This window comes from Gracilinanus agilis, chromosome 2 (genome assembly GCF_016433145.1).
Source record: "Gracilinanus agilis isolate LMUSP501 chromosome 2, AgileGrace, whole genome shotgun sequence".
Taxonomy (NCBI): domain Eukaryota; kingdom Metazoa; phylum Chordata; class Mammalia; order Didelphimorphia; family Didelphidae; genus Gracilinanus; species Gracilinanus agilis.
The window spans coordinates 600,734,536-600,756,740 of NC_058131.1; the positions used below are offsets into that span (position 1 = coordinate 600,734,536).

At 40.2% G+C, this 22,205-nt stretch overlaps 2 protein-coding genes across 2 annotated transcripts in view; one reads left to right on the plus strand and one right to left on the minus strand.

The window, feature by feature from the left end:
• Positions 1–5,394, plus strand: part of TICRR (TOPBP1 interacting checkpoint and replication regulator) — a 53,872-nt gene extending 48,478 nt beyond the window's left edge. The window contains exons 20-22 of the mRNA XM_044662485.1: positions 1,863–4,056; positions 4,294–4,422; positions 5,279–5,394. Of these exons, the coding sequence (XP_044518420.1) occupies positions 1,863–4,056; positions 4,294–4,422; positions 5,279–5,394 (2,439 nt within the window). The remainder of the gene's footprint in view (positions 1–1,862; positions 4,057–4,293; positions 4,423–5,278) is intronic.
• Positions 5,395–6,632: 1,238 nt separating this feature from the next.
• Positions 6,633–22,205, minus strand: part of KIF7 (kinesin family member 7) — a 33,466-nt gene continuing 17,893 nt past the window's right edge. Inside the window, exons 8-18 of the mRNA XM_044660141.1 lie at positions 18,699–18,820; positions 17,508–17,660; positions 16,995–17,197; positions 14,912–15,109; positions 14,460–14,585; positions 14,081–14,257; positions 10,101–10,316; positions 8,491–8,697; positions 7,889–8,087; positions 7,642–7,788; positions 6,633–7,271 (exon numbers count right to left, since the gene is read on the minus strand). Coding sequence (XP_044516076.1) covers positions 6,898–7,271; positions 7,642–7,788; positions 7,889–8,087; positions 8,491–8,697; positions 10,101–10,316; positions 14,081–14,257; positions 14,460–14,585; positions 14,912–15,109; positions 16,995–17,197; positions 17,508–17,660; positions 18,699–18,820 — 2,122 coding nt within the window. The 3' untranslated portion in view covers positions 6,633–6,897. The remainder of the gene's footprint in view (positions 7,272–7,641; positions 7,789–7,888; positions 8,088–8,490; positions 8,698–10,100; positions 10,317–14,080; positions 14,258–14,459; positions 14,586–14,911; positions 15,110–16,994; positions 17,198–17,507; positions 17,661–18,698; positions 18,821–22,205) is intronic.

Below are 22,205 nucleotides of genomic sequence, written 5' to 3' on the forward strand. Positions count from 1 at the left end.
CCCTAATTTGTTTATGATGGCACCCATTATGTCTAAGTCCTATACCTTTTTGGAGTTTACCTTGGTCTATGGTTGGAGATGCTGGTCTATACTTAAATTGTGCCAGATTGCTTTCCAGGTTTCCCAGTAGATTTATTAAATTCCACTGGTGTTAGTCAATAAACATTTAGTAAGCTAAATGTTTACAATGTGCCAGGCACTCTGCCACGTAAGTATTGGGGATACAAAGAAAGGTAAGAAGCAAAGAACTCAAAATTTAATGGAGTAACATGAAAACAACTCTAAACAAACAAACTGTTTACAAAATAAATTGGAAATAGTCCACAGAGGGAAGGCTTTTTGTAGAAGGCAGAATTTTAGCTGAGGCCAAAAGGAATCTAGGAAAGCCTGGAGTTGAAGATGAAGAAGAGGAGTATTCCAAGCATAGGAGAGAGCCAGTGACAGTGTGTAGGGTCAGGAGATGGGAGTGGCTTCTTTGGGGAACAACAAGGAGGCCAGTGTCAGTGAATCAAAGAGTACAAGGGAAGAGAAAGGGGAAGAGTTGTAAGATGTAAGAAGTTTGGGAAGATGAGGGGCAGGGAGAGGCAGGTTATGAAGGGCTTTAAAGACCACATAGAATTTTATATTTGATCCTAGCAATTGGGAGCCACTAGAGTTTATTGAGTAAGTGGGGAATGGCATGGTCAGACCTGTACTTTAGGAAGATCATTGTGACTTAGAATGGGCAGAAACTCATAGCAAGCAAACCAACCAACAGACTATCGTGATTGCCCAGGCATAAGGTAATAGGGAAGTGGTAGTGTCACAAAAGGGGATGTGTACAAGAGAGATACAAAGGTAAATCAACAGGACTTGGCAGCAGATTGGATATAAAGGGTTAGAGAGTGAGAAGTTGAGGATAACATCTGGGTTGCAAGCCTGAGTGATGGTAGTTCCCTCATAATCCTCTCAGTCCTTTCCCTAATAGGAAATGAAAAAGGGAAAGTTTTGGGGTGGGAAAGATGAATTCAGTTTTGGACCTGTGTTTTAAGATGTCTATGGGACATCCAGTTCAAGATGTCCAATAAGCATTTGAGGATGCAAGACTAGAGATCAGCAGAGAGGTTAATTAGATTAAATGGATTTGAGAATCATGGAGATGATACTGAATCAATGGGAGCTAATGAGATCACCAAGTGAAAAAGCACACAAGGAAGGGAAGATGATTTAGGAGGGAGCCCTGTGAGATTATCAGACAGGACTTAGGGGATGATCCTGCAAAGGAGACCAAAAAGAGAACAAGTGCTCAAAAACACAGGTTCACCTTGACACCATGTTAAGGCATATGGGTAAAGTTCTAGTGGAGAACAATTTTTATAACAATAATTGGGAAAATATTTGAGGATTGATTTTTAAAAGCTGAGAGATAAGGAGACAGAATATCCTTGGTTATATAACAATATGAGCAAGATGTGAAAGGTGGCATAAAAAAGGACCAACAGATTGAAATAGCTGTCAGACAATGTATGAAATGGATATTTCATTTGAATAGTGTATGGTTCTGAATCAAATATCAGGAAACAACTAGAAAAATGTTTTAGTTGCACTGTATAAAATGTTTTGAAGTTTTATAGAGAATGTAAGTATATGATAATCAATTTTTTAGAATGTTGGGGAGAAAAAAATGGTGGAAGTTGACAGTTTTAGACTTGGAATCGAGTGGTCAAAACCTAATTTTCCTGTTCTCTATCCTGTGAATCTCTTAAATGGGCCTTTATAGGAATGTCAGTTATAAGCCTACCAGTTTGGCTGGCTTAAGAGTTTTGTGTCAAAAAGCATTGGTTGTGATATTTGATTTGGAATGATTGTCACTTTCTTTATAGACCCCTAGGAAAAATGACCAGGAGCCTCGAACCCCTGTTAACAGAATTCTAAGGAGATCCCCTCGAACACCCCAAATGGCATCTCACACTCCAAGAAAACAAAGAAAAAATATTTCAAAAAATATATCAGGAGATCAGATGGCTTTTAAGAATTCTACAGAAGACCTCTCATCTGATTTAGAAGTTGCATCATTATCTGTGGCAAGGAAGGAAAGCTCCCTGGCAAAAGAATTCCCCTCTCCTCTTGAGAAGATGGAGTTAACTCCCCAAAGGCAAAGAAGTCAGACACCTGAACTTTTAGAGACTCCTCCTTGGTCACTTCAAAGGAATTCTAGTCTAGCCAATGTTTCTTGTGTAGGAGCTGAGCTCCCATTTACTATCCAGACCACTAATACTAACTATATGACTCCCATTAAATATTCCCAGAAACCACCTCAGAAATCAGTAGCCTCTACATCTCAAACAAGGCCTGGCCAAATAATGGCAGTAACACCTCTAACTCAGAGAAATCAAAATCCAAATGTTCTCATACATACAATTTCTCAGCCAGTGGAAAATATTAAGGAATTAAAAGATAAAAGTGCCCAAAACATAAAAGGAACCGGGAATATGGTTGCTGCTTTCACGCCACCTATTTCTTCCCAAAAAAAAAAACTATTTAATTTTCCACCACACAATGCTTCAGTAAAGACTCCAACTAGGAAATCTTTTGTGGATTCTCCTCCTGGACTCAGAGAATTTAGTTGGAGCATGCTAGAGAAATCACCAAATCTGACAGTTGCACCTCTTGCCTGTGGCCTTATCTCAACTCCAAGAAAGAGTTCAAGGTTAACTAAAACAAGCAATTGCCTCCCTCCACCACCTTCCAAAACCAGGAAACAACATATGAATAGAAACAATTCCATCCTTGAGAGAAATGTGTCACTTCACCAGTTCAATACCTCTGATTATGCTACAGTTGAACAAAGAGATACAGCAACTATCACCTCATCCCCTAAAAAGGAACAGAAAAAAGTAAACCTTTCTTCATTTTCTCCTAATGAACATTTTCACTCTCTAGTTGGCGTAGAGTATGAATGGTTTAATTCCTCTCCTCTACTCATTACCCAGAATACAACAGAACAGCAGAGCAGTGATGACTCAGAGACTTGTATAACACCAGCTGAAGGGTTAAAGATGGCTCTTACTTGTAAACAGCCTTCTACATATGAGATGACTTCTCCACCCATTAGGCCCAAGTCTCCTTTGGGACCTTCCTATGCCCTGCGTTGTACTGCAGATAGAAGGCAGAGACAGGCTGCAGCAAGACTAGCAGATCCAAAAGCTTCACCTCAGCTTTCAAAAGACCACCTGAAAGTGATTTCTCCTAGCCCTCCAACATATGAGGTGGAGCTAGAGATGCAAGCCTCTGGCCTACCCAAACTTCGTATTAAAAGGGTAGACTCCAGTTCTGTCAATTCTGAAAACCAAAACAAGGCAGATACATCTCTGGAAGGAGGAGAGAACTTTCCTGATCTTGGGTGCACATTGCCTCAGGGTAAACCGAGCCAACATGAAGCTGCTTATATCTCTCCTCCATGTCTTCGTTCTCATAGTACCCCAGGCAAGAGTGGTGGGCAGATGTTTATCTGTCAGTCATATACTCCAACTCACTGTGCCTCTAATACCACCTCCCCTTCCCCAAGAGATGTTTGGGTTCCCTGGACACCATCTCCTAGGCACAAAGGGAAGACCACTCCTGATACCATCCAAGATTGGCCAAGAAAAAAGAAGGCAGTGGACAGCAGTATTAATTCCTGTGGTGGGAGAAATGAAAGAGGTTTTGATCTCTTGGGCAACATATCTGGTCTTGAAGAAGAGGGAAAGGAGAGAGTGTTTGAGCAGTGCATTAGCAAAACTCCTCTCTTGGGGGATTTTGAACTTGAGGGAATATATCGGCTTCCAGATCAGTCACCTTCTAGTGACAGTGAGCCTAGAACTGAGGACAGTTTTCCAAAGGGGCAGTTTGGATTGTTCTCTAGGAAAAGACCCTTTTCCTCTAAGGAAACTGAGAACCAAACCAAAAGAACTTGTGGCAGCCAACAAGGAAACCAGGTCATTTCTGCCGACAGCAAAACTAGTGAAGAAAGAAAATCTCCAGGTAGAAGTACAAGACAGTCTTCCTCCACTGGGGATGATGAAGTATTTGTTTCAGGTAAATATATGCTTGAGGTCTTCTTCCTATTTGGTTCTTGTTAGGAATTGTGCTGAGTGAACAGGCAGTATTGGGAGATGAATTTTTTAAAAGATAAGTTTGCTTATATTTTTTGTTTCCAGGGCCCATAGGGGAATGCAGCAATGTATTTTTCATTTAGTGAGCAAATATTTTTAGGTGCTTGTTATGTGTCAAGGCATTGGGCCAGATGATGTATTTGTGGTGTATTGTCTCTAGGCTCTACTCCACCTAATGCTAATGGTGCTGTGAGAAGTTGCCTCTCTGCTAGTGGTCTTCGAGCACTGACCCAGTCTCCACTACTGTATCAAGGAAAAGCACCTTCCTTTCAGCGAAAGGATATTAGAGGTAAACCATCTTAACTGTAACTTATATTATTGATTGGCAAATCCTGGGGACTCTTGTCAATGCCGCCTTTTTGTGACTACCAATCCAATCCAACATCTATTTTAGTTTGGACCTCTGATTTCATCAATATAGGGAACTCCAGCATAGACATATTTGAGTATCTCTGCATAAGGTATTAGGAATTAGGATAGCCCAGAGCTGTCAGTTAAAAATTTTTTCAGGAGTTAAGGTGAGTGGAATGCAAACATTTGGTATATTTTAATGTTCTGTGATATAGTCTACAAGGAGGAAAGGGAATTGCAGAATCTGATTTTTGTGGCTATTCTGAATAAGATTCCTTCTTTTTCATCCCACCACAGAAGGGATATTCTACTAGTGACCTGAGGAATTAACAGCCTATTAACAGCATTGGGTAGATGGGATTTCTTTCTTTAGCCATACTAAATGAGAATGCAAGAGGTGATAAAGACTTAAAGTCACTGAGGTATAATTTAGACCATTCTTTTGCCTCTACAAGCATTAAAATAATAAATCATGTAAATTAGCCTAAGCCCAGAGTTCTGAGAAAGCAAACTGATGGTAAAGGTTAGGAGAAATGAAAAACTGAACTTATATCATTGTTACTTGGCTATTTGCTTCCCCTTCTATTTGTCTTTAGGTAGATGAATACTTCAATAATCCTTGTTCAAGATTAGAGTAGCTGATGAAAAGTTTGTAGTCAGAAATTTTAAGTCTGAACCTAACCCTGTATAGTGTCCTACAAATGTAACTGTACTCTTTAAACTTTTCTACCCATCTTTATATCTACATTTCTCCAATACTTGGTGACTTATTCTAAATCTTTATCTTTTTGCAGATGAAGAGATGGATGTATTTCCAAGTACTACGAACCAAGAATCTCCTTTCAACATAGCAATCTCCCGAAGACACCCCATTAATAGAACTTATTCTCGGAAAAAGCTGCTCAGCTAGTAAAATTGGGTTGTAGTCACTTGGTTATAGCCATTACTAACTTTATCCAAGGCCACTTTTGCCTGTCACAACAGGAATTCTCTGTTATTGTCTCTCTTCAGTCTAAAGACTGACTCTCATCAGCTGTATCAGACATTCACAGTCTTCTGTGAAGAATGAATTTGTGAAATAATGCCAGAAAATCCTGTTCATCTTCCATAAGCCTGAGCTGAAAGATTTCTGTAATGCTTGTGGCCCTTTTAAATAATCAGAGAATACCAGGAAGGGCAGAGAAAGCCAAGCAAAAAGGGGTTGAAAACCTGGCTTTAAGCCTGTTCTGCCATTCTTGGTCCTCAGAGTCTCACTAGAATGTTTGGGGGTTATTATTTCCTGCATTCAATTCCTCCATCTTTTGCTCCACACCTTACCCAGGAAAGAGCAAGTAGTACCTTGAGATCATGAAGGCAGCATCTAATGCAGTAGAAAAATGGTCTGCATTTCCTTTGTGTAATATAATAAATTGTTACTTGAAGCACTGGACTCGATGTACAGAAGCAATATCACACAGTAGAAAAAGCAGTGGCCTTGAGGTCAGAAGACCTAGGTTCAAATTCTTTCTCTACCACTCATTACCAAATGACTTTAAGCAAGTCATTTAACATTAGAGCTTGTTTCCTCAACTGTAAAATTGGAAATAACACTATATCTAACAGATTTATGATCACCAAGTGAAATAACTGTAAAATGCTATGTAAATATAAGCTATTATTTCTACTATGTTTCTAATCCTCCCCATGTCTAGAATTGGGTCAGTTGTAATCTTAAACTTATTTGCTTGCCATTAAGGGTATGTGTTTTCCAGAGTAATACTTTTTGAAAGTCACATTTCTGTGTTTGAAACATCTTTCTACCTTTCAGAAAAATGTATATAGGACTCTGCCTATGAGTTCAAAACAGTTTACCTCAGGGATTAAAAAAAAAATCTTTCTCAGTTTATAGGTGAATTTGTTTCTGAATGTCAGTGTTGGGGTAGAAAAGAATTTAGACGTTATATTTAGCCCTATCCGAAATACCCTGCTCTTATATTCACCTATCTTTACCTAAGCTGAAAGTGTCAAATAAGGAAGTAATTTTTAAAAATTATTTCCTTTGTGCTGGCCATATCCTGATCTTAATTACAATGAAGGTACCCCCCCCCCCATTGTTTTAGTCATACCGATAAAAAAGACAAGCTGCAATTCCATTTCTTGGTTCTTAAAACTCACCTTAAAGCTTATTTATTACAAAATTATAATAAACATGCTTTTTAAATACATTTACAAGATCCCCAGTCCCAGCTGTATATATTATAGGTAATCAAAATCACAGACTGGTATCAGCTTCCAGTAGATGCGTTCCTTTGAGCATTAGCATCCTTCAGCAGACCATGAGTTCACTGATCGTCTAATAGCATAGTTCTATCCACTGGTGCAATGCTTTTCACACTTAGATCTCAACCTCTGAGGCAGGCCCTGGGATTTTAGTCTATATTGGGTTTTTCCTAACATCAATCATTCCTTGGCTGGCTCTTCGTAACTCTCGTCTTGACTTGGGCAAGTGGCCCAGGTTCCGAGGCAGAAGTGGTTCGCCCATAGGCAACATCCTTCCAAACAGGGATTCAGATCCTTCTCTCTGCCTGAGCTCCTCTAGGCACCCCTGATCATCACTTGACAAGGATGAGCGTTTCCATGTCAATGGTAATGGTGCATGCACTAAATCTCGGATCTCTTCCCTGGCTTTAGGAGTTCCCTCATTAAGTGATGACTGCCAGAACTGCTCAGAAGCTATGCCAGGCTCCTCTTCCATTCCAGTAGCAAAGGATGATCTATTCTCAATGCACACCATCCGCTTCTCCCCTCCTGTTATCAAGAGCACAATTTTGTCAAAGAATTGTTAACAGAATACTTACTCTTGTATTTATAGGATAGAGGTGACATCACTGCCAAAAAAGGTGAGGGATATATGGTTCCTTCAGCCTTGATGTCCAAAGGGAGGAAAAAATAAGCAAAATTAGAAGCATTCCAAACTTGTTGATGGGGTATTCATATTAGTTGGGAACTGGAAGGGACTTTAGAATCTAGTCCAACCCTTACACAAAAGGATTCCCTCTTAAGATACCCAAAAAATAGTCATTTAAATTTGGCTGGTGGCTATACTTCTGTAACCAGTTAGGTTAAATATCCCCAAGGGAAACTGAGATCAAGACTAGTAACCAACTATAAACTTTACCTTTGCTCTGTCCTGTGGGATTCAAGTTATTAAGCCTCTGCTTCAGTTCCTGATTTGTCCACATGTACCGGCCTAGTTCCTTCTCCAGAGATTGGATCCTGTTCTCATATTGCCTCTTGCTACCTGCAAGTCCTTCGCCCAGGTGCTCTGGATTTAAGAGGCAAGGTGTGTAGAGGGAGGAGCAGTAGGAGGAGATGCAGAGATAATAAAAACCATAATACCGTGTAGCGAATTAAATTAGTATTACCTCGGCTCTGCTGGAGCAAGAGTTGGATATTTTGTTCATGTTCTTTCTGCTGCAGGGTTAGCTGGCGGTCCATCTCCAGTCGCTGCCGTTCCACTGCTACCTCCAGCCAATACACCAATCTCTGCTGTTCCTCTAATTGCATTTCTAGTTCTGAGAAGGCGATGTGCTGCTGGTGCTGTTCTTCCCGAAGGGTTACCACCTGTCCCAAATGCCAGCTTTGCCTTACCTGCTGTTCATGCTCTCACACCCTTCTATGATTTACCTTAAGGCTTATTTGCCCCTGGAGACCCAGAACCTAAATGCAATCTTCTAGACCGGGACCATCTCATATTGGTCAGAAAAATCAGGGGTGGGAAACAAGCCGTGAAGACATGGCACTCAGCTTCAGCCTATAGACAACACTGGATTTAGGTGAAAAGAGGCTTTGTGGAAAAGGGAGGGCTAAGGAGTCCCTGGGGATTGTGGTTTATCCTAAGTTCGGACCCACCAATTAAGGAAATCTGCTATTCTTTGATACCTCTTTTTTAGCCTCTCACCCAGTGCAATATCCCATGGAGTTGAAGGTTAGATGAGAACTTGGAGAGTTTGAGGAAATGACCTACCTTGTCAAAATACTTGCATAACAAAGCCCGGGTCTCTGAGGAAGAAAGGTAGCTGAGTTTGGCCATGAGGTTCATCTCACACTGAGACAACATGGTGGCTGAGGCTCGTAGTACCCGTTGACGGCATGTGATGGCTTCATTCTTATATTCAATGGCTGCATCCAGAGCTTCAATAGCCTCATCCAGCTGAAATAGAGTTCTTTCCTCCTGCAGGGGTACAGACATCAACTCTTGGGGAAATAATATAGAGCCTCAGTTTATTATCAAAAGGCAAACCAGCAAGGTGTAGATCCCAAGTCTCTAGTTCCTGACACTGGAAGCAGTGCTCTTTCCCTATTCCTAGGCTCTGCTCTTAAATAGTCTAGCCCTTCCGATCACAAATACTAAGGGAACCACCAGTGGTTAAATTTACTCTATGAAAGGCCTATTTTGAGGTGGGCAAAAGTAAATATTCGGTAATAAAAATATGGTTCCTGACATCTAATTTAAATGCCACAAACAAGAAAGCAAGAGCTGGGGAAGTGACAGTACCTATATGAAAGGGAGATGATGCTTATTTCCGTCAGATGGAATATTTCAGGCAGATCCCAGCCCAACAAGCCCAAGTATTAGTTGAGAAGCTTCTTGGGAGATGCTACTGGAACCAGTGCTATCAAACTAACAAGCACCAAAATGTTCAGATGACCCCAAAAAGTATTTTGCTCTTATTTGTAACTGATTTGCCAGCCTGGCTTTGTTTATGATCACAAGCTATAATCAATCTATCTTCCCTGAGTGAACAATGGCTGGGTTTCCAGGAAAGATACCTCATAAATAGGAAAAAACCTGGCGTACTTTAAATGTACCCTCGACGGCTCTCTTTATTAAACTACAGCCCTTGTAAAAATTGAGTTGGAATTCATGGAATCATGGAATTTCAGAGCTGAAACAGATCTGAGATCACATAGTCTACCTCTCTCACTTCTTATAGATGGCAAAAGAGACAAAAAAGGCAAACCAGCAAGGTCTAGAACCCAAGTCTCTAGTATCCTGACTCTTCTTCCAGTGCTCTTTCCATTCCATAATCCTAGGTTGTGCTCTCAAATACTCTGTCTTTCTAACCACAAAGGAGGTAGATGAAAGGGATTATGCATAAAATATACTGTGAGCTCCTCTTAGAATCAAGCTGAATTGGAAGAAATGTTCCTCTACAACACTTCTGACAAGTTACCCAGCCTCCACTCAAAGATTTCCAAAAACTATAAAATTTAATGTGATTACTAGTCTATTTTTGCTTCAAGATAGAAGGGAAAGGGGCAGCTAAGTGGATCAGTGGATTGAGAGCCAGGCCTAGAGAAGGAAGGTCCTAGGTTCAAATCTAGCCTCAGATACTTCCTAGCTGTATGACCCTGGGCAAGTCACTTACCCCCATTGCCTAACCCTTACCATTCTTCTGCCTTGGAACCAATACACAGTATCAATTCTAGGACAGAAGGTAAGAGTTTAAAAAAAAAAAAGATAGAAGGGAAAGTAACAACTAGTAGGATGTCAGTTGGTTAGGAACTTCAATGTCTTGGGATCCTCATTCTACAAAAGAACTGGGAAAAGTTCATATGTGAGTAGAACAATACCTCTGGGGACAGCAGATTGCCCTGCCTCAGTTTACTATCAATCTCTAGTCGCTGTTTGAGCAGCAAGTCCTTTTCCTGTCGTAGGTTGTCAATCTCTACACGGATCTGTTGCTGGCTGTGGGCGCTGCCCTGACGGAGCTGCCCACTTTTCTCAGACAGTTCCTTTTCCAAATGCTCCAATCGACTTGATACTCGCACAATGTCCTCATTTAGTGCCTGCAGAGAAAGAGGAGGGAACAATAAATATAGAAGCACTTTTACTAGACTCAACACTGGCCCTGTTCCCAGGAAGCCAATGTTAAGAACACCCATGCAATAGAAGCAAACAATATAAGGCATTTTAAGTACTAAGGAGTATGCTCAGACTAAGTTCTGAAAAGGGGAAGCTCAATGACAGACTTCATGGAGAAAGCAGAATTGGAGCTATGCCTTGCAGAAAGATTAGCATATACACAAAGGAAGGCCATAACAAGGGAATACGATGGGCACAAAAGTAGGAATGAGCCTTGCGTGTCCGTGAGACATTAAACTTAACATTGCACATTGTGAAATAACAAAAAATGGTTTGGCTAGGAAAGGTGGGGCCAGCCTGGAAAGTCATATGAGTCGAACAGTAGGATTTGTTAACCTAACAAGTAGGGAGCTATTGAAGTTGTTACTAGGGGAACTATGATGAACAGCTTAGTAAAAGCCTTGTCATTCCTTCTTTTCAGAGATAGTTCAGTATGGCAGAGCCAAGATGGTGGAATGATAGAAACCAATGTGAGGAGCTCCCCTCCACAGACTCCAAAAAGATCTAGAAAATATGCCAAGAATTCTGATGGAAAAACTAAAAGAAAAGTCACCAGAGCCTTTTGTTGCAGGGATAGGAAGATGAAAGAGGTCTCTAGGCACTAAGGATTGAGTCGAGTTAGGAATGCATAGTCCCCCAAGCACTATCCAGGGTCCAGAGAAAAGCTGAGCACCAGCTCAACAGGAAAGTCCCAGACACAAACTAAGGGAAATCTGAGACCCATACTAGAAAACTGCAAAGGGCATAGGTGTTAACTGGTAGCTTTGTCACCTACTACCCTGATCCAGTCACTGATCCAATGTGGAGTGAGAAGGGAGTCTGCAAAGATGATTGGCATATCAGAGGAGTGGGGCCTTGGTCTGTGTACAGAAAAAGGAGATTCAGAATCAGTGGCAATAGCAATTGCAGCAGTGTGACTCAGTAGGGGGCCTTACTTCCATATCTGGCTCAGATTCCAGAGGGATAACCAAGGCAAGATTCATAGACTAAAGGAGAGCCTACAGTTTTGCCACTTTGAACCAACAAAGCTTTCCAGTCAGATGATGAGGGCTTGGTCCCTGGTTAGGAACTTGCAGAGTTCATAGTGGGAGGCAGACTTTGTTCTGCATCCCCACCAAATGCACATTGGGAGAAAGTTTATAGGTCTCTGACCTGTCCTTAAGATCCTAGAATAATATAATACTCAAACTAAGAAAATAACAAAAGCACTTCTTACCATCACCACCCCCCAAAATAGAGCCCAATCCTGACACTGTCCAAAGTCAGAAAATAGTCTAAGCATTGGAAGCAAACAAAAAAAGAATCCCACCATAAAAAAAAAAAAATTTATTGTGGGAAAGACTAAAAGGCAGATAAGAATGACTCTAAAACATTCACAAGCAAAGCCTCCAAGAAAAACACAGCTTGGACACAAACTCAACTAGAATTCCTAGGAGATGAAGCACAAAGGCTTTTTTTAAGTTTTAAATGTTCTTAAAAATTAAATGAGAGCACTTGAGGGAGAAAATGGAAAGAAATGAGAGCTATGGAGGAAAGAAAGAACTGGGAAACAAATTAATATGTTGGCACAAAAAGTACAAAACTTTGCCCAAGCAACAAACTCCCTGAAAATTAGAATGAATCAAATAGAGACTAATGACTTCCTGAAGCAGCAAATGTTAAAATCAAGTCAAAAGAACAAAAAAGTAGAAAATGTAAAGTATCATAGCAAAAATAACTGATGTGGAGAACATTCAGGGAGAGAAGGGGGAGAAATGAATCCTTATAATATGTAAATACTTCAACTAAAAGAAGAGCCTAGGCATCATATTTCAAGAAATCTTTTTCTTTTAGAAAACTGCCCCAGATCTCTTAGAACAAGAATTGGCAAAGTGGACACAGAATTCACCGTTCACCTTCTGGAAAAAACTCCAAAATAAAAATTCCCAACTTCATATCTAAAACCCAGAGCTTCCAGGTCCAAGAAAAAATATTACAAGCATCCAGAAAGAAATCATTCAAGTACTGCAGAGCCAGTCAGGATCACACACAATGCAGCAGCCACCATTGTAAGGGAGCAGAGAACTTGGAATATGATATTCAAGAAGGCAAAGGATATGGACTTACAGCCAAAAATAACTTACCTAGTAAAACTGAGTATAATGCTACTGCAGAGAAATGGATTTTTAATAAAATAAAGGATTGTCTAAGCATTCCTCATGAGAACACAGCTGCAGAAAAATTTTGAAAGTTCAAACACAGAAGCAAAGAGAAACACAAAAAGTAAACATGAATGAACAATGATAAATTAAACAAGGATAAACAGCTTAATTTCAAATATTGGGAAATGATACACGTGCTCCCTCTGAACCTTACCATCATCAGGGTTTTACAGAGGGAGTCCAATTAGATAAGACCTGGGAATGGCTGTTATATCTTGATGTCAAGAATGAAAAGAGAAAGAGGAATACACTGGAAGGGAAGGGAAAAGGAAAGTTAGGGAAAATTATCTCACACAATCAAGATGCACAAGTAGACAATTAAATAAACAAGAAGGAAGGGATAAGGGGGGAACAGCTGACACTCAAACCTCACTCTCATCTGAATTGATCAAATGGAGAAAGAATATATACACACACATACAGAATTGGGTAGAGACACATTTTACTCAACAGGAAAATAGGAAAAAGGAGAGAACTGGGTAGAGGGAATTACAGATAGTCTAAAGAAGATATTAAGTCTTAAGCAAAACAAACCCCAGGCATGTACAAAAATATAGCTCTTTTTGAGGTGGCAGAGAACGGAAATCTGAGAGGGTACCCATAAATTGGGGAATGGATAAACAAGTTATAGTATATAAATGCAATGGAATTCTATTGTGTTGAACTCTTATCAGTGATGAATGACCAACCAGGATTCCAGAGCCCTAATGATGAAACATGCTACTCACTTCCTGATAGACATTGTAAATATATTTCTGGATAAATTTGTTTTGCTCGATTACACAATGTTTGTAATGGGTTTTGTTTTTCTTATGTTTTCAATTTGAGAGTGGGGAGGAATGGAATGGCAGAGTGAGAAGGTGGATCTTGACATTAGCCCAAATAAAATATTTTTTTTGATAGCTCAGTAACAGATTCTGACCTCTAAAATGAGATTAATTACCTATATTTATATAGCAATTAGTGGTTACTAGCACTTTAAATTCATTCTCATTTGATTTTCACAATAGCTCTGTGATGTAGTATAAGTTTATCCTTATTTTACATAGAAATCAAGGCACAAAGTGGTAGTATTGAGATTTGAATTCAGATTTTCTAATTCCAAATCCTGTACTCTTTTTCCATACCATAGCTGTTTATAAATACCTATGGTCTATATATTTTAACACTTAATCATGTGCTGCCTAATTTTTGTACCTAACTGTTAGGCATTTCTTCAACACTATAAATTTCCTGGGAAAGAGATCACACTTTCTACTTATCCTATGGAACTCAGATCAATGTACACAGCAGGTATCAAGTAAATATTTTAATGGAACTTGAGGAACTTGAGAACTTAGATCCCTTTAAAGATCTGGTCCTTGAGCATCTTCCTGATGATTATGTAGGAATCCCAAATTAGAAAGCCTTCTCTAACTTCTCTCCCTAATAGGAGATATTGTCTTCCGCCTTCTTCTTGCTCCTGTTGTCCCTGACTTTGAGCTCACCTGACTAGATCGAAGTCTCTTGCTCTCCAGTCCCGTCTTCTCCAGCATCAGAGCTTCCTTCTTAGCCAGAATAGTCTCCCGCTTGCGCAGTTCCTCCTCCAGCTCTTCTAGAGCCCTCCGCTGCTCCAGAATCTTCTCCATTTCCAGGTCCAGCCACTTTTTTTGTTCCTCAATCTTCTAAGTAAGGAAAGAGATATTAGACCGTATCAACCCCACACTTCTGCCTCAATCCAAATGGTCATCAATTCTCACTCCCCAACTTGGATCACAATTCTAAAGAATTCTGAAACCCAATCAATACAAGCCCCTGGACTCTCAGGACGTGACTTAGTAAAGGGGTCAGTGAGGGCCTACCCAGCAACTTCTGAACCAAAGGTACCTGCTGCTGCTCCAAACTGACCACGGAGCCATTGCTGCCACTCCTCCTCTTCCTCTGGAAGGCTGCAATCTCTTCTGTCTTGATTTTCAGGACCTTTTGCTGCCGTTCATGCTTGAGCTCCAACTCCTAAAGGAAAGATCAGAGCCAGAAGACAAAAGAAAGGGATTGGAACAGATCAGGGAGACGTCAAGTTTGTAGATACCCTGTTTAACCAGTGAATCTTCTGGGATTTCCCAGTGATGGCACCCTGGCCTCAGAGGGGGCTGTTTCACCCTTGCCTGGCTCTGCCGTATATGAATCAAGCCCTACCCTTCATTCTCTTCTTAACCACTCTGGCTCTTCCCTTCTGCCCACCCTGGCTCCTGCTGTCTGATCTTCCCCAACCTCTACTCCAGACTTGTCACCAGCTCCTGCCTCGCAGGCTCATGGCACAAAACCCCGAAGACCCTGACCTTGACCCGGTGCTGCCTCTTGTGCATCTCTGTCTCCAGACGCCTCTTCTGCTCTGTCTCTTCCCGAAGCCGCTTCTGCAGCTGCCCTTGTTGCTGGCGCATGAGTTGCACATTCCTCTCCAGTTCTCGTAGTCGCTTCTCACTCTGAGCTGACAGTGACACCAGGCGCTCAGTGGCCTGCTTTTTCTCCTTCAGGACCTGTGTCAATGGACAGATTAGTCAGCAGCCCCAAAGCTATGGCCAGTTGCCTTTCTGGCATGGGATTCACGGAGACGTCACATTCGTGGAGATACAGAAAATAATGGAAATAGCACCAACATGGAATCAGAGACTGCCCTCTTGAACCCTAGTTCTGCTAAGGCAGCTGGGTGATGGGGCAGCTAAGTGGCACAGTGAATAGGAACCAGTCTGGAGTCAGGAAGATTCAAATCTTACCTACATGACTCTGGACAAGTGACTTAACCCTATTTGCCTTAGTTTTCCTCTTCTCTCAAATGAACTGGAGAGGAAAATGACAAACCACTCCAATATCTTTGCCAAGAAAACCCCAAATGAGATCACAAAGAATCAGACACAACTGAAACTATTTAACACTAACATCTGCTACTTACTTATTAGCCATATGACGGGGAACCTTTCCACATCCCCAGCTACCAGTGCTGCCCCCTCAAATCACTCTGTATTTATTTTATACAATCTTATAAATGTATACATGGACTCCTACAAAAGAAGTTCAGCACTTTAAGGAAAGGGATTCTTTGTATCTCTAGCCTTGTACAATGCTTGGAAAGGAGAAGATGCTTAATAAAATTGTCTGATTGACTCCTGAGCCCTAAATGTCATATATATGGATGGATGGATGGATGGATAGCACGTAGTATATGTGTGTGAGTGCCCACATATATGCTTCTACATATTATATATGTGTCAGCTAGATAGAATCCTGAGCCACCTACCTTTCTCAAATAGAGTACACACACACATACAATTTATTTAGATATAAAAAATATTTCTATACATTAACTCTATAAAATATGGGAAATATACTTAAGCTACCCAGCTCCTACTGCACTAAAATCCTACTCTGATACCTTATCAGGACATAGAGAGGATTAAGGCCATAGCTCTGAAATGCAAGCTCTGGTGGATCTTACCAAGTACATGCCTGTTGCCTGAGAACCAGTCTAAGTCATAATAACCCACATCTACACTTGAATACATATTTTATGATTTTGTTGGTGTAGAGGATTCCCAGTGTGAGAATTATCTCCACCAAAGCTGACCACATGCTATCCATAATCTAATAGATAAGTTCTAGAAAATTGCTTGAGGCACATCTAACCCATTTTGGCCACGCAGCTAAGGAGCATTAAAGGCAGGAAAGGTTCAACAATAGAAGGTTGGCCAGTAGGTAACTTTTTTGAATCACTGTAACTCGTGAAAGGAACAAATAAAAATTCCCAATTGCATAGGACCAGTTTAAGGAAAGTACTTCTTAAACTTCATAATTTAGTGCTTTATAGCACTATATTAAATCTAAGTCTCCTATTGTGCCCATTCCAGAAAACTGACTTCTGGCCATTCCACCTTTCTTTGGGGATAGCAAAGGACAATTTGTTTCTACTACCATTTGGGTCTCCTCCTTTTCCTTCCTTATATCTATAAGCCAGAAACCATTTCTCAATTTCTAATCTGTTTATGGTTTAAAAATACTATTAGCCTCAGTGCTTAAAAATCCATCATACCCTCATTATAATAATGATGAAAACAGTAATTTATAGGTACTATAAAAATTACAAAGTACCTTCCTCATAACCAACAGTCGCATCTTTTTACAGTTTTTAGTCTCTTATAAACTCATCCCTGAGTTTATAAGAAATCCCTGAAAAGATTCAGTATTAAGTGGATGGAGAACCTAAGGCAAGAAGGAGTAGTGACTTCCCAAAGTAACATGAAATCTGAGCAGAAACCAGGTTTCCAGACTCCAAAGAATCTCTTACTTAGGAACTAAAATATAGTCAGCAAAAAATTTCCTCCTTACTATCGCTTCATATGACTTACTAATATTCCACTGGACACCAACCTGTACTTGGCTTTGGGCAACAGCAACCCTCTTGCGAAATTCCTGCAGCCGGGATCTCTCTCCAGGGTCCTGAGGTTCCTTTCCCTCTAGCTCCCGAAGCTGCCTCTGGCCCTCATTCAGCTCTGCCCGCACCTGGTCAGCTTCTCGTTCTAGCTCTCCAATCCGCTGGCAATGCTGCCGATTCATGGCCTGGGCTGCCTTCCCTAGAAACCCACCATGTAGACAAGATGTCATGAGCTGGGGTGGGAGGCCCCAGGTTTGACCATCTCTATCACTCATCACTTTAGTGTCTTGTCTAGGGGAGTGTTTATTCTACCCAATCCCTATGGGCATCTCCTAGGGCTAAGTCTACAAAAAGGTACCCTTATGGCAAGAGACTGAACCCCTCTGTAGAACCACCAAGAAGGGAAATAACAACCAAGCATGCTAGGGAACTATATTTTATGGCAGTCTATTTGAACTACCCTTTACTCAAAAGCAATGAGAGAGAGAGATCATGAGCCACCCTATCACCTGTTCGGACAAGCTCTCCAATTAGTTCTTCCTTCATACGAATGTTAATGGCCAACTCCCGGATCTTCTGCTGGGCCTGTGCCAGACGCCACTCAGAGGCCCTGACAGAGAGGCTTTGTCCACAACCAGATGGCTCCTTTTTCCTAACAGTTGCTGTAACAACCCAAAATGACAGATGCTCAGAGTTGCCTCCAGGGTTGCTGAAGGGAACAGAGGAGAATATGAAAGGGTCAACTACTCATCAGTTTAACAGCATAAAATTAGAAACTGAGTGAGGAAGACATGAGAGGACTAAGGGAAAAAGAAGGATTTGTGACAGTTTCTGTTCCCCTTTTCCACTCTTGCCTTCTACCCAAGGATTCAATGATTTTGGGGCAGAAGAAAATTTTTTCTGAGTTCTGAAAAGGGGTCTTGGAGCCACCTTGCCTCCCTTCCAGGGGTCTGACTTCACCTAGGTAAGAAGTTCTTAAATGTGTGGTTCACAATTTCAGAGAGTACCTAAGCTTGGATGGGAAAAAAATTTTTATTTCAATATAATTGGTTTCCTTTATAATCTTATGTATTTTAGTTTATACATCAAAAGCATTGTTTTGAGAAGGGGGCCATAAGCTTCCCCAGACTGTTAAAGGTATCTAAGACATAAAAAAAAGTTAAGAATTGCTGAGGAGGAGTAATATAGTATATAGAGTCCTGGACTTAGTCAGGAAAATTAAGTTTGAATGCTATTTCAGACATTTACTAGATATGTGACTCGGGATAAGACATTTAAACCATTTTAAGGTCTCTGTAAAATTAAGATGACCTTTAAGATCTCTAAAATTGTGATCCTATAATCTAGGGAAAGGATGACATTCCCCAAAGAGAACTTCACCCTCCCCACTTTACGGCTAAAGGAAGCCCAGGAAGCAAAAGTTTTCTAGTGAAAGTCTCCAACTTAGAAATTAAACATTACACTTCAGAGACAAGGGGAAGAGTGGAATAGGAGACAGAGAGAAAGGTGGCTTACTGCTAAAAAGAATCAATTTGAGAAACTGCAGTCCGTACAGAAAGCCTTATCCAGGGCCCCCACAGCAGGACAAAGCTGGAAGGCCTCTACCTAAGACGGTGTCCTGGCGAAAGAAGGGAGTTTGGGGTAGGGAAATGGGGGTTAGGGTTAGTACTTCCAATTGCAATGTTGATAGCTCCACTCACCTCTGGTTATATGGGCTGAAGTCTCTAGCTCCTCTAGGTTAAATTCCAAGCCTTTATTCTCACTGTGAGGTTCTCCATGGCACTGGATGGCTTCCTTCTTGCTCCAGTTCCCAATGCCTTTTCTAGAGGACAAGACCCAGAGAAGTATATATACCCTTTCTACCCAAAATGTGGCCATTCAAGGGAATAACAAGGGTTAGAGCTAAAGCCTCCAAAGGTATTGGGACCTACATCAGAGGGCCAAAGGTCATGATCACCTAAAGCATTCAGTTCTGGAAGCTGCTGAAAAGGCCAGGAAAAAGATAATGGCAGATTAGAGAGAGAACAAGGCTTTATAGCCTTTATAAAAATACTTTATAGTTCTGGTATGGCATCCTAGGAAGAGCCAATTAATTGAGAGAAGACAATAATGTAAGAATAAAACAACAACAGATTACCCTTTCTGTGGTGGCAAAAAACTGGAAACTGGGGACAGGGAGGCGGTACTTATCAGCTGAAGAATGGCTGAGCAATTCAAGTATATGAACATGATGGAATATCACTTCAGTGGAAAAAGCATTAATGGAAGCAATCCCAGAGAACCTTCAGAAGATATAAAGTTATGCAGAGTGAAGTGAACAGAACACTTTATCCAATGTCAGTAACATTGTAAAAATAAACAACTTTGAAAGATTTAAGAATTCTGATCAATATAATAATCAACCATGATTACAGAGGACCAACAATGAAAGGTTATTTCCTACTTCTTGACAAGAGAAGAGATGGGCTCAATATACATAATGAGACATACATTTTTGGACTTGGTCAAAATAGGAATGTGTTTTGTTTGGCTGATTAATGTTGTTTATAAAGGTTTTTGTTCTCTTTTTCTTTTCTTTTCTTTTCTTTTTTTTTGCACTAGGGAATAGAGGAAGAGAAAAAAGAAATGCTTTTTAATTAAAAAAATAATTATACAGCAAGAAAGCCCTTTTAGGGATGGAGCCAACATGGCAGAGAAGATATAGGAACCCCTGATTCAAATTGCCCTCCAAAAAGCAAAGACATAATGCTTTAAAATGAATTCTGGAGCAGCATAACACATGAAAGGACAAGGTGAAATAATTTTTCAGCCCAAAACAACTTAAAAGGCCAAGCCATGGGATCTAGTACACCAGAGTGGTGATGAAGCCCAGTGCACCGGGACAGGCCCCATGGAGGAAAAAGGGTTTGGGCACAGCTGAAGCAGCAGCCAAGACTTCCAGAACTCTCAAACCACACATAGTAAAGGAAGTTGAACAATTGCTCATAAAATTATAGGGGTCCCTTTGCTGGCTCTGGGTGCAAGATTCTCATTGCATTGCCCGTACAAAGAACCAGGTTGCATTCTGGAGGTATAATTGCAGGATGAGGAGAAGCACCAACACATACCAGAACTTGCAGCCAGAAGAGCAGGGAACCCTGGTCACTTTTCCAAGGCGTAAAAGAATGCTTGGGGTTATTCACAGAGCATGAACAGTATTAAACACACTTCTCCTTGTATCATACCACTTTGGAAGAAATGAAAGTAGATAAATTCCCAGGGCCAGCTCTGAAGGCAGCTGCAAAAGAACCTGAAACTTGGAACAATTCTCCCTTCACCAGAGTTACAGAGCTTAACTTTAACAGTTTTTTAAACTAAAAAAGAAAAAGGGAGAAAAATGAGAAAATAACAAAAAAGAAACTCAACACAGAAAGTTATTTTGGTGATAGGGTAGACCCAAACTCAGAAGAAGATAACAATGTCAATACTGCTACATCCAAAGCCTCCAAAAAATTTTAATCACTCTCAAACCCAAAAAGAATTCATGGAAAAGCTCAAAGAGGATTTTAAAAATCAAATAAGAGAAGTAGGAGGATAACTGGGAGAAGAAATGAGTGATATAGGAAAATCATTTAGAAAGAGTCAATAGCTTGGTAAAGGAAGCACCAAAAAAAATACAGAAGAAATGAATACTGTAAAAAATAGAATAGGACAATTGATAAAAGAGGCACAAAAATCCAAAGAAGAAAATAACTTCTTATAAAGCAGAATTGGCCAAATGGAAAAAGATATACAAAAATGCACTAAAAAGAAAAACTTATTGAAAAATAGAATTCGCCCTTGGGGAAAAAATGGTACACAAATTCACTGAAGAAAAGAATTCTTTACAGAGTAGAACTAACCAAATAGAAAAGAACGTACGAAAGCTCATTCAATAAATCATGCTTTAAAAATTATAATTAGACAGGAGCTAATGACTCCATTAGACATAAAAAAAACAATCAAAATCAAAAGAATGAAAAAATGGAAGAAAATCTAAACTATCCCATGAGAAAAACAACTGACCTGAAAAATAAATCCAGGAGATATAATTTAAGAATTATGACTAAGGGCAGCTGAATGGCTCAGTGGATTGAAAGCCAGGCCTAGAGACTGGTCCTAGGTTCAAATCTGGCCTCAGACACTTCCTAGCTGTGTGGCCCTGAGCAAGTCACTTTGACCCCCATTGCCTAGCTCTTACCACTCTTCTGCCTTGGAACCAATACAGAATATTGATTCCAAGACAGAAGGTAAGAATTTAAAAAAAAAAAAAAGAATTATGACTACCTAAAAGTCATGAACAAAAAAAAAGAGCTCAGATATCATCTTCCAAGAAATCATCAAGGAAGACTGACCTGATATTCTAGAACCAAAGGACAAAATAGAAACAGAAAGAATCCACCAATTACCTTCTGAAAGAGATCCAAAAGGATAACTCCCAAGAATATTATAGCCAAATTCCCAAGCTCCCAGGTCAAGGAGAAAATATCAAAAACAGTCAAAAAGAAACAATTCAAATATCATGGATATTTGTCAGGATAACACAAGACTGAGCAGCTTTAAGGATCCGAGGGCATGTAATATGATATTACAGAGAGCAAAGAAGAGATGACTTGACTTCACCCAAGAATTGCTTACTGAGCAAAACTGAGCATAATCCTTCAAGTGAAAAAAAATGGGTATTCAATGAAATAGAAGACTTTCAAATATTCCTGATGAAAAGACCAGAGCTGAATGGAAAATTCAACTCTCAAATACAAAACTCAATGTTAATAGGAAAGTGAAATTAAAAGATATTCAATAAGGTTAAATTTGTATACTTCCCTACATGGAGAGATGATTCTTATAACTCCAAAAAACTTTTGTCCTTTTTAAGAAATATACACAGAGCACAAGGTTGCAAGTTGAATATGATGGGATGATATAAAAAATTAAATTAAGGCATGAGAAAAGGATTGGGAGGAGAAGAAAAAGAAAAAATAGAAACACATAAAAGAGGCATGAAAGAGCACTCACAGTGGAAGGGAAGATGGGGAGGTGGGGAGGAAAGAATGTGAACCTTATTCTCATCAGAACTGACTCAGTGAGGGAAGAACATACACAATCAATTGGGTATGGAATGCCATATTACTCTACAAGAAAATAGAAGGGGGATGGGGATAAGAGAAGGGGAATGGGGCTGATAGAAA